At 61.2% G+C, this 11347-nt stretch overlaps 2 protein-coding genes across 2 annotated transcripts; both read left to right on the top strand.

Moving 5' to 3' along the window:
- The first annotated feature begins 636 nt into the window (after window positions 1–636).
- Window positions 637–3639, top strand: LOC125687166 (PHD finger protein 7-like). Its single transcript, XM_048932035.1, has 8 exons — window positions 637–797; window positions 1120–1211; window positions 1299–1400; window positions 1661–1785; window positions 1966–2128; window positions 2247–2353; window positions 2575–2688; window positions 2841–3639. Exons 1-8 carry the CDS (start codon window positions 746–748, stop codon window positions 3307–3309), a joined length of 1224 nt encoding a protein of 407 aa, XP_048787992.1. The 5' UTR covers window positions 637–745; the 3' UTR covers window positions 3310–3639.
- Window positions 3640–8060: 4421 nt separating this feature from the next.
- Window positions 8061–11040, top strand: LOC125687165 (PHD finger protein 7-like). The gene is made up of 8 exons (XM_048932034.1): window positions 8061–8159; window positions 8482–8573; window positions 8661–8762; window positions 9023–9147; window positions 9328–9490; window positions 9609–9715; window positions 9937–10050; window positions 10203–11040. The coding sequence occupies exons 1-8, from the start codon at window positions 8108–8110 to the stop codon at window positions 10669–10671; spliced, it is 1224 nt and encodes a 407-aa protein (XP_048787991.1). The 5' UTR covers window positions 8061–8107; the 3' UTR covers window positions 10672–11040.
- The last annotated feature ends 307 nt before the right edge of the window (window positions 11041–11347 follow it).

Here is an 11347-nt window from a genome sequence, read left to right as displayed (position 1 = left end):
AAAGCAAAAAAAACAAGAGTCAGAAGTTTTCCTGACTCATTTTATACGCAGGCTTGAAGGGAATCGTGCCCTCTGCCTCTGGGAACCGTATAAGGGTTGAAGCTGAGATGTGTGAAGACTTGGGCAGGAAAGGATCATAAAACCCACCCAACCTCAAGTGCCTGCCATGGGAGCGCTGCCACCCAGCAGGTCAGGTCAGGTTAGAGCAGGGCCCTGTCCAACTCGGCCTGGAGCGCCTGCAGGGATGGGCACCCGCAGCTTCTCTGGGCAGCTGTACCAGGGCCTCACAGCCCTCTGAGTGAGGAATTCCTGCTGGCAGTTCACCAGCTCAAAACCTTTTTCTCAGCTCAAAACCTTGGCCTGCCACCATCAGACCGTGGAGAGTCACTCGGAACACACACTAGAAATGCTGGCTGCGCTGTTGACCCGCAGACGTTTATTGGACTCTCTGCTGCGATGTGGTGCAAAAGGCCCGAGGGAGGCCATCCTTGCTCCCTGCTGACGGCAGCACTGGGCTCCTTGCCCTGCGCTGCCCACAGGAGCCGCCGCCCTCCCGCATGGGTGCGGTGCCCTCAGCCCCGTGAGGTGCTGACCGTGATGTCACGGTGATGTCACAGTGGTGGCCATTGTGACCCGCGGGGCCGGGAGCAGAGCAAAGGCTGCCGGGCTGGGGCTGTGCTCAGTGCGGCTTGGTGAGGCGCGGAGAGAGGAGGGACTTTCTTGACTCTCTTGTTTCTCGCTGTGAATGCCGAACATGTCCAGACGGAACGAGGAGACCCCCAACTCTGGGGAGCCAGGTGAGAGCCCCGCATCCCTGCGTGCGGCTCCCCGCTGCCAGGCCAGGTCTGCCTGCGGCTGGGAGGGGAGGGAGGAGCAGGCAGGGGCTCCCCAGCGCCGCGGGCAGGCAGGGCCCCTCTGCTCCTTGGCCAGGGGTTGAGCTTGGGCTGTGGCTGCCTGCTGGCGCTGCTGGGCCCGCAATGCCCCCTTCCCTTTCACCCCCTCCAGCCCTGCCCCTCAGCAGGCACGGCAGGCACGGGGCAGGCCCTGGGGATGGCCAGGCTTCCCCGACCCCGCCAGGTGCTCAGCGCTGCTCATGGTTGCTCTCTCCTTCCTCTGCAGTGTGCATGCTGTGCCGCCAGGCACAGGTCGACCCGGACATCTGCGGGCGGACTTTTGCCAGTGGTGGGCTCTGTGCCCACGAATTCTGCTTGGTGAGTCCCCTCAGGGGCTAGGGCTCCTGCCAGGGATGCTCCCTTCCTTGCTGGCCTCACGAGATCCCGCTCTTTTCTCTCCTACAGTTCTTTGCCGATGGCCTTTTGGGATGGAGATGCCCAATGGGTGGAATTTGTGGCTTCTCCACTGGTGCCATCCAGCACACCATCCAGCTGGCAGACCAGAAGGTGAGCACCTGAACGGAACGGGGAGCTTGGTGCCGGCAGAGGCTCGCACCGAGGTTTTGCCTGGGCCTATAGAAAGCGATCGCGGCCCTTCCAACCGGCTCCAGGACAAAGCCCCACCACAGCAGACAAGCCTCGTCTGCCAGGCAGCTCTGCAGAGCGTGGGGCAGCGGTGCCCACACCCTGCGCCCTGCCTGGAGAAGTGGGGCCAGCCGCGGAGGCACCAAGCCCACCGCTGACGGGGACCGCTCTGTTCTTTTCAGCACTGCTTTGTCTGTGGCGGGAGGGGAGCTGCCATCAGCTGCGCGGAGACAGGCTGTGAGCGCAGCTTCCATCTGCCCTGCGCCGAGGACGGGCAATGCGTCATGCAGTACTTTGGGCAGTACAGGTAAGGGCTGTCAGCAGCAGCCAAGCTGCCGTCCCTCCCTGTCCCTCCCAGGGAGGAACCTGCAGCCACACCTCCCAGCATCCTGCCAGAGCCGGAGCCCAGACCCGGCACTCTTTCCTGGCTCTCTGCGCTCCTCACAGCACTCCTCACCATGCCCATCCCTTCTGTCCTCCTGCGCAGGTCCTTCTGCTGGGAGCATCGCCCTCAGCAGGCAGCGGAGGCAGCTCCGGCTCAGAACACCATCTGCATCATCTGCCTGGAGCCCGTGGGGGACAGCGCGTCCTACCGCACCATGCTGTGCCCGGTGTGCAAACAGGCCTGGTTCCACCGGGGCTGCATCAGGGTAGGAGCCCTCCCCTCGCCCCGTGGGCACGGCCGGTGCTCAGCAGCAGCCAGCCCTGCTCACACTCACGCTCACGCTCACGCTCACACTCACGCTCACGCTTGTGCTTCTCCTGCAGAGACATGCCATACTCGCTGCCACCGCGCGCTTCTACTGCCCCGTCTGCGGAGAGAGAGGGAGATTCCAATCCCAAATGACCAGGCTGGGGATCCAAATTCCAATCAGGTTGGTGTCCTTCTTCCTGACTCTGCAGACACTCAGGCACAGGTGCTGTGCCTGCCCATGAACTGCCCCGGCAGGCCCAGTCCCTTGCCGTCCTGCAAGCATCGGTCTCAGCTTCACGGAGTAGCTGGGAATAAGCTCAACGGGGATGAACAGGGGTGCCCTGGATCTGCCTCACGCCTGGGGCACCGGGGACTCATCGCATTCTCTCTCTTCTCTGGCAGACGACTATCTTGGTGGGACGATGAAGCGTACCAGTCGCTGCGAGAAAGGCACAGTGGCTGCAGTGCCAGCACGTGCACTCACCTAGGAGGCAGGGAGAGCGCACAGGAAGAGGAGTGAGTGACCTCCGCAGTCCTCTGGGGCTCTGCGTGGGATCTCAGCCTCACCATAGGCTGGGGGGAGCAAGGGCTGAGCACCAGAGCCGTGCCGGCTGCTCCCTGCCTTGGCTCGCTTTGTGCTCACAGACACAACCTGTTTGCTTCCGCAGGCCCTGTCAGCCAATGCTCTGCAGCTCCTGTGGCTCACAAGGCACGCGCTGGTGCTGCTCCTTCTGGGCCATGCGCAGAAACGCCTGGGCGTGGGACACCTGCGATGCTGTGCTCACCCGTCAGAGACGTCGTAGGAGGAGACGGTCCTCCAGAACATCCCGGAGACGTGCAGCCACAAATCGTCCCAGGCAGCGGGAGACCGGCCGTACAAGAAGCCGCTCCCCGTTGCGAGGCCGGGCCTCGGGCTCCCGCAGTCGGCCCCGAAGACAACGTGGTGGGAGCCGTACAACAACCCGAGGTGCTCAGAGCAGCACCCGCACCTCGGCCAGACCAGCACCATCCAGGTCCCCGAGGGCTTCCCCTCTGCCTGCACGCAGGAGACAATCCAGGCAACGAGGGCGGGCCCGCTCTCGAAGCCGATCCCCACTGGGGCGTCGCGCTTCAACTTCCTGCAGCCGGCCCCGATGAGACCGTGGCAGCCGGCCCAGGCAGCGGGGGCCAGCCCGGGCACGAAGCCACTCCCTGCCCACGGGCCACCCGGTGCACTTATTCCTGTTGCCTTAAGTTCCTATGTCTGACCATCTGTCACACTAAGCAATAACACTGTCATGTGACGGCTGTGGTCCCAAGCGGCAAAGAAAATCAACCTGGAAGAGAGTCCATCCATGCTGCCTTCATTCTTCGGTGGACCAGCCCAGCCACAAAGCCACTCCCGGTTCCAGCATCAGAGAAGACATCTCCACAACCAGTCCCAAAGACAGCGCGGAATCAGCCATGTCCCATCCTGGCGTGATGGTTGTGGTTCCAAGTGGCAAAAAAAAATAAACCTTCAACATCCTCCCCACGTGTTGGCTTCAGTCTTCTCTGCTTGTCCTGCGGTGGGCAGTGTTAGGAGCTGAGACCACGGGGTTGTCTTCTCCCCAGCACCTTCCTGGATGGTTGCCGTGGAGTTATCTTTACACCTCTCTGTGTCCGTGATGGGGGACAGCACGCCCACAGGCCCAACGCCCCGAAAAAAAAGGGGCAGGGACGGAGGCGTACTGACGGTTTATAGGCCAGTCCAGCCTGTTGCCATGACTAATGGGCACGGGGGACCCACAGGCCCACGTCCCAGGAAAGGGGGAAGGGGGAAGGGAGAAGGGGGCAAGGGTAGGGAGATGGGAGACGGGCCTAAGAACAAAACAGCGGCAGCGATCTGAGGAAGAAAGTCTGAGTTTCCTACATATGGTATCGGAATGCTAGATGACACAATCGAATACTTCACTTCATCCTTGACTGCCGAGGTTAGCTGCTTCAGAGCTGGCCCGGACAGAATCGCAGCGCCTCCTTGCAAGGCATGGGGGGCGGGGGGGGTTCGGTCAGTTCCTTTACCAGGGGAACCCTGAGCCAACACAGCAGCCCCACAGTTCTCGTGAGAGTGGCTGATGTGGTGTCAGCATTGCCAGGGCAATGGAACTGCATCCACGCCCCTTGCCTTAAGAAAAGCTTAAGGGAGGGCCTCAGTGCATCGCTGCCCGCCAAGTGCAGTGAGGAGAAGGCAGCACGTGCGCAGCAGCCACAGCATACTGCAGCAGCAGGTGTGGTAGCTTGTGCAGGACGGCGCAGAAGTACTGTCCTTCCTAGCTCTGGAGACCAGCTTACCTACTGGCAGCAGGGGCTGTCTCTCCGAGGCCACGATCTCCACCAGGCAACCGGCTTGCCCCGCAAAGGCTGTGGCGACCCAGATGGAGGCCCTGCGCAAGAGTGTGGCTGTTCAGGTCTCCGGCTGCAGGGAGTGCCTGAGCCTGCTGATGCCGAGGAGGGCGGCAGGAACTCCACCTGAGGAGTGGAGGGGTGAGCAGGTGGAAGATCGGCTCAGCATGCTGGCACAGCTCAAGCAGGAGGTGGAGAGGTTAAGGACCATCAGGGAGTGAGAGCAAGAGATTGACTGGTGGAGAAACTCCCAGGCATGCCAGGGAGGAAGGCGCCAGGGAGACACCCCCCAGCAAGTGGGGGATGGACCCCATGTCCTGTCACTGTCAGGCAGAGAGCTGGGAGAACTGGAAGACAGTCCCAGCTCGGCATCGTGGGCCAGGCACTGTAAATTGAAGGCGAGGTGAGCGAGGAGGCCTGGGAAGCTTTGCCTAAGACAAAGGCAAGGGCGAGGCGGTCGACGCTGCGTCTCCAGACTGCCTCGGCTAAGACAGACAGAAGGGCTATCGGTGGTGGTGATTCCCTCCGCCTGGGAACAGAAGGCCCCGGATGCAGACCGGACCCGACTCACAGGGAGGTGGGCCGCCTCCCTGGGGCCCAGGTCCAGGACACAGCTAGAAAACTCCCTGACCTGGTTCGTCGCTCTGATTACTACCCATTACTTCATTAGTGCAGGCAAGCAGCCATGAAGTAGCTCAGAGAAGCCTGCAAACTACCCAAAGGACTTTGGGGCTGTAGGGCGGTTGGTGGAGGGAGTGGGAGCACGAGTGATGTTTGCTTCTATCCTTCCTGGGGCGGTGAGGCACACGGAGTGGGATAGCAGAGCCCAGGTAATGGACAAGTGGCTGAGAGGCTGGTGCCGCCACAGAACTTTGGGCTTTTTGACCACGGGGCCATTTGCTCGGCACCCGCTCTAATGGCTGCAGGCCTGTGTCACTTGCCTCTGAGAAGGAAACGGATCCCAGCCCAAGAGATAGCGGGGCTCATTGAGAGGGCTTGCAACTAGGTAGGAAGCGGGAATGGAAGGGGATGCAATGAGGCTCGCTAGGGTAGAGCAAGTAGTCTGGGCTTTTATACTAGGCCCGATGGGGGAAGAGAGCCAAGTGAGGCGGGACAAAGAAACACTTAGGGTTGCTGTCACGCCAGGAGATTGCGGGGAAGAACCTCCAAAGTGTCCTGTGGGATGCTGCAGGATCTTCTGGGAACTCCCCAGAGGAGCTAATATTGCCAGTTCCCTGTCCAAAACCTTCTCTTGTCCCTCTAGGAAGCAGTGGGGGAAAACTTCAAGTTTCTTTTGGAGGTTTGAGGGAGGGCCCCTCTAGAAGGCTAGTCTGCCAGAAAGCCCAGCTGAAGTGCCTTTCCACTAATGCACGCAGCATGGGAAATAGGCAGGAGGAGTAGGAAGCCATGATGCGCTTGGAAAATAGCGATCTGGTTGCTGTTATCAGGGAAACGTGGTGGCACGAATCTCACGGCTGGCGTACTGTGACTGAGGGCTCCAGGCTCTTCAGAAGGGATAGACGGGGGGCAGGAGGGGCGGGGGTGTTGTCCTCTATGTGAGGAAGTGGACAGAGTGCAAAGAGCTGTGTCTGAGTAACAGCCATGACCAGGCTGAGAGCTGTCATGGAGTTATCTCTAGATCTGTGTTTGTGACAGGGGCTGCAGGCCACCCCCCAAAAAAGGGGGAGAGGATAACAAAGAAAGCGTTGAAGGGTCACGGCCAGTCGGCCCGGCCCCATGACTAATGAGGCAGCAGACTTGCGGGCAAGGGTAGGGAAATCGTAGATGGGTCTAACAGAGAAAAAAAACAGAGCAACGGCAACGATCTGAGGAAGACCCTTAGTTTACTAAATCCAGGTACATCAAACACAAAGAGAGCGTCCAAAGCCGAAGCCTTACGCGACAGACTGCAGAGGGAACCACGTGCTTCCCTGCTGCAAAACCGAGAGAGTCCCTAAGAGGGAGAGAGGCCGGTGTCCTGCCAGGAGCTCCACCTTTCTTGCTCTGGGCAAGAAGTCCTCTGCGGAATGCCACTCCTCCCCTCCCCTCCGAGAGCCAAAACGTCCCAAAGAGGCAGTCCACAGAACCAGAACAGTAACTCTTCCACTCCCACTGCTCTCCATGATGTTATGATGTGGAACACCGACAAGAAAAATCACAAAACCACTACAGGAGCTTAGGGTGAAAATCAGGGATCGGTCCAGGAAAGGGCATCTAGTGCTTGGGGTCTGCTACACGCCACCTGGTCAGGGGGAGCCTGTTGACGAGGCCTTCTTGCGTCAGCCGCAGGAGGTGTCGCGCTCGCAGGCTCTTGTCCTGATGGGGGATTTCAACCACCTGGATCCCTGCCAGGATAGCAGCACGGCAGGTGGCAGACAGTCCGGGAGATTCCTGGAGTCTGCTGAGGATTACTTCCTCGTCCAGGTAACTAGACGGACCGACCCGAGGTGAAGCCCTGCTGGACCTGGTGCTCGCCAGTGCAGAGCTGATAGTTTTGAATCACAGGATCCTGGGATGGCTTGGCTTGGAAGGGACATTAAATTCTCTCTGCAGTTCCAAACTCCTGCAGCGTGTTGGCTGCCACCCACTAGGTCAGGCTGCCTGAAGCCCTATCCAGTGAGCATCTCCGCAGAGGGCGGCTCTCTAGGCGTGGGGGCTCTCCCATCAGCGTTGGCCTGACTTTCATGGAGAAGCTGACTCTCACGGTCAGGCTGGATGAGCAGGGATGCTCCAGTGTGACTCCAGGACTGCAGCCCTGGACAAGGGACCGCTCCTCTCCTGTCTCTGGCATGGTGACCATTGCCAGCAGGTCAAAGAAAGCAAAAAAAAACAAGAGTCAGAAGTTTTCCTGACTCATTTTATACGCGGGCTTGAAGGCAATCGTGCCCTGCCTATGCCACTCTGCCTCTGGGAACCGTATAAGGGTTGAAGCTGAGATGTGTGAAGACTTGGGCAGGAAAGGATCATAAAACCCACCCAACCTCAAGTGCCTGCCATGGGAGCGCTGCCACCCAGCAGGTCAGGTCAGGTTAGAGCAGGGCCCTGTCCAACTCGGCCTGGAGCGCCTGCAGGGATGGGCACCCGCAGCTTCTCTGGGCAGCTGTACCAGGGCCTCACAGCCCTCTGAGTGAGGAATTCCTGCTGGCAGTTCACCAGCTCAAAACCTTTTTCTCAGCTCAAAACCTTGGCCTGCCACCATCAGACCGTGGAGAGTCACTCGGAACACACACTAGAAATGCTGGCTGCGCTGTTGACCCGCAGACGTTTATTGGACTCTCTGCTGCGATGTGGTGCAAAAGGCCCGAGGGAGGCCATCCTTGCTCCCTGCTGACGGCAGCACTGGGCTCCTTGCCCTGCGCTGCCCACAGGAGCCGCCGCCCTCCCGCATGGGTGCGGTGCCCTCAGCCCCGTGAGGTGCTGACCGTGATGTCACGGTGATGTCACAGTGGTGGCCATTGTGACCCGCGGGGCCGGGAGCAGAGCAAAGGCTGCCGGGCTGGGGCTGTGCTCAGTGCGGCTTGGTGAGGCGCGGAGAGAGGAGGGACTTTCTTGACTCTCTTGTTTCTCGCTGTGAATGCCGAACATGTCCAGACGGAACGAGGAGACCCCCAACTCTGGGGAGCCAGGTGAGAGCCCCGCATCCCTGCGTGCGGCTCCCCGCTGCCAGGCCAGGTCTGCCTGCGGCTGGGAGGGGAGGGAGGAGCAGGCAGGGGCTCCCCAGCGCCGCGGGCAGGCAGGGCCCCTCTGCTCCTTGGCCAGGGGTTGAGCTTGGGCTGTGGCTGCCTGCTGGCGCTGCTGGGCCCGCAATGCCCCCTTCCCTTTCACCCCCTCCAGCCCTGCCCCTCAGCAGGCACGGCAGGCACGGGGCAGGCCCTGGGGATGGCCAGGCTTCCCCGACCCCGCCAGGTGCTCAGCGCTGCTCATGGTTGCTCTCTCCTTCCTCTGCAGTGTGCATGCTGTGCCGCCAGGCACAGGTCGACCCGGACATCTGCGGGCGGACTTTTGCCAGTGGTGGGCTCTGTGCCCACGAATTCTGCTTGGTGAGTCCCCTCAAGGGCTAGGGCTCCTGCCAGGGATGCTCCCTTCCTTGCTGGCCTCACGAGATCCCGCTCTTTTCTCTCCTACAGTTCTTTGCCGATGGCCTTTTGGGATGGAGATGCCCAATGGGTGGAATTTGTGGCTTCTCCACTGGTGCCATCCAGCACACCATCCAGCTGGCAGACCAGAAGGTGAGCACCTGAACGGAACGGGGAGCTTGGTGCCGGCAGAGGCTCGCACCGAGGTTTTGCCTGGGCCTATAGAAAGCGATCGCGGCCCTTCCAACCGGCTCCAGGACAAAGCCCCACCACAGCAGACAAGCCTCGTCTGCCAGGCAGCTCTGCAGAGCGTGGGGCAGCGGTGCCCACACCCTGCGCCCTGCCTGGAGAAGTGGGGCCAGCCGCGGAGGCACCAAGCCCACCGCTGACGGGGACCGCTCTGTTCTTTTCAGCACTGCTTTGTCTGTGGCGGGAGGGGAGCTGCCATCAGCTGCGCGGAGACAGGCTGTGAGCGCAGCTTCCATCTGCCCTGCGCCGAGGACGGGCAATGCGTCATGCAGTACTTTGGGCAGTACAGGTAAGGGCTGTCAGCAGCAGCCAAGCTGCCGTCCCTCCCTGTCCCTCCCAGGGAGGAACCTGCAGCCACACCTCCCAGCATCCTGCCAGAGCCGGAGCCCAGACCCGGCACTCTTTCCTGGCTCTCTGCGCTCCTCACAGCACTCCTCACCATGCCCATCCCTTCTGTCCTCCTGCGCAGGTCCTTCTGCTGGGAGCATCGCCCTCAGCAGGCAGCGGAGGCAGCTCCGGCTCAGAACACCATCTGCATCATCTGCCTGGAGCCCGTGGGGGACAGCGCGTCCTACCGCACCATGCTGTGCCCGGTGTGCAAACAGGCCTGGTTCCACCGGGGCTGCATCAGGGTAGGAGCCCTCCCCTCGCCCCGTGGGCACGGCCGGTGCTCAGCAGCAGCCAGCCCTGCTCACGCTCACGCTCACGCTCACGCTCACACTCACGCTCACGCTTGTGCTTCTCCTGCAGAGACATGCCATACTCGCTGCCACCGCGCGCTTCTACTGCCCCGTCTGCGGAGAGAGAGGGAGATTCCAATCCCAAATGACCAGGCTGGGGATCCAAATTCCAATCAGGTTGGTGTCCTTCTTCCTGACTCTGCAGACACTCAGGCACAGGTGCTGTGCCTGCCCATGAACTGCCCCGGCAGGCCCAGTCCCTTGCCGTCCTGCAAGCATCGGTCTCAGCTTCACGGAGTAGCTGGGAATAAGCTCAACGGGGATGAACAGGGGTGCCCTGGATCTGCCTCACGCCTGGGGCACCGGGGACTCATCGCATTCTCTCTCTTCTCTGGCAGACGACTATCTTGGTGGGACGATGAAGCGTACCAGTCGCTGCGAGAAAGGCACAGTGGCTGCAGTGCCAGCACGTGCACTCACCTAGGAGGCAGGGAGAGCGCACAGGAAGAGGAGTGAGTGACCTCCGCAGTCCTCTGGGGCTCTGCGTGGGATCTCAGCCTCACCATAGGCTGGGGGGAGCAAGGGCTGAGCACCAGAGCCGTGCCGGCTGCTCCCTGCCTTGGCTCGCTTTGTGCTCACAGACACAACCTGTTTGCTTCCGCAGGCCCTGTCAGCCAATGCTCTGCAGCTCCTGTGGCTCACAAGGCACGCGCTGGTGCTGCTCCTTCTGGGCCATGCGCAGAAACGCCTGGGCGTGGGACACCTGCGATGCTGTGCTCACCCGTCAGAGACGTCGTAGGAGGAGACGGTCCTCCAGAACATCCCGGAGACGTGCAGCCACAAATCGTCCCAGGCAGCGGGAGACCGGCCGTACAAGAAGCCGCTCCCCGTTGCGAGGCCGGGCCTCGGGCTCCCGCAGTCGGCCCCGAAGACAACGTGGTGGGAGCCGTACAACAACCCGAGGTGCTCAGAGCAGCACCCGCACCTCGGCCAGACCAGCACCATCCAGGTCCCCGAGGGCTTCCCCTCTGCCTGCACGCAGGAGACAATCCAGGCAACGAGGGCGGGCCCGCTCTCGAAGCCGATCCCCACTGGGGCGTCGCGCTTCAACTTCCTGCAGCCGGCCCCGATGAGACCGTGGCAGCCGGCCCAGGCAGCGGGGGCCAGCCCGGGCACGAAGCCACTCCCTGCCCACGGGCCACCCGGTGCACTTATTCCTGTTGCCTTAAGTTCCTATGTCTGACCATCTGTCACACTAAGCAATAACACTGTCATGTGACGGCTGTGGTCCCAAGCGGCAAAGAAAATCAACCTGGAAGAGAGTCCATCCATGCTGCCTTCATTCTTCGGTGGACCAGCCCAGCCACAAAGCCACTCCCGGTTCCAGCATCAGAGAAGACATCTCCACAACCAGTCCCAAAGACAGCGCGGAATCAGCCATGTCCCATCCTGGCGTGATGGTTGTGGTTCCAAGTGGCAAAAAAAAATAAACCTTCAACATCCTCCCCACATGTTGGCTTCAGTCTTCTCTGCTTGTCCTGCGGTGGGCAGTGTTAGGAGCTGAGACCACGGGGTTGTCTTCTCCACAGCACCTTCCTGGATGGTTGCCGTGGAGTTATCTTTACACCTCTCTGTGTCCGTGATGGGGGACAGCACGCCCACAGGCCCAACGCCCCGAAAAAAAAGGGGCAGGGACGGAGGCGTACTGACGGTTTATAGGCCAGTCCAGCCTGTTGCCGTGACTAATGGGCACGGGGGACCCACAGGCCCACGTCCCAGGAAAGGGGGAAGGGGGAAGGGAGAAGGGGG

Source organism: Lagopus muta, chromosome Z, assembly GCF_023343835.1.
Source record: "Lagopus muta isolate bLagMut1 chromosome Z, bLagMut1 primary, whole genome shotgun sequence".
Classification (NCBI taxonomy): Eukaryota; Metazoa; Chordata; class Aves; order Galliformes; family Phasianidae; genus Lagopus; species Lagopus muta.
This window is presented reverse-complemented; position numbering and strand designations above follow the sequence as displayed.

Excerpts from the sequence above, each read along its gene's own strand:
- LOC125687166 (XM_048932035.1), top strand. The coding sequence starts at position 746 with ATGCCGAACATGTCCAGACGGAACGAGGAGACCCCCAACTCTGGGGAG. Across the intron at positions 798-1,119 it reads CCCCAACTCTGGGGAGCCAG|TGTGCATGCTGTGCCGCCAG; the intron begins GTGAGAGCCCCG and ends CTTCCTCTGCAG. Across the intron at positions 2,129-2,246 it reads TCCACCGGGGCTGCATCAGG|AGACATGCCATACTCGCTGC; the intron begins GTAGGAGCCCTC and ends CTTCTCCTGCAG.
- LOC125687165 (XM_048932034.1), top strand. The coding sequence starts at position 8,108 with ATGCCGAACATGTCCAGACGGAACGAGGAGACCCCCAACTCTGGGGAG. Across the intron at positions 8,763-9,022 it reads TCCAGCTGGCAGACCAGAAG|CACTGCTTTGTCTGTGGCGG; the intron begins GTGAGCACCTGA and ends TGTTCTTTTCAG. Across the intron at positions 9,716-9,936 it reads GGGATCCAAATTCCAATCAG|ACGACTATCTTGGTGGGACG; the intron begins GTTGGTGTCCTT and ends CTTCTCTGGCAG.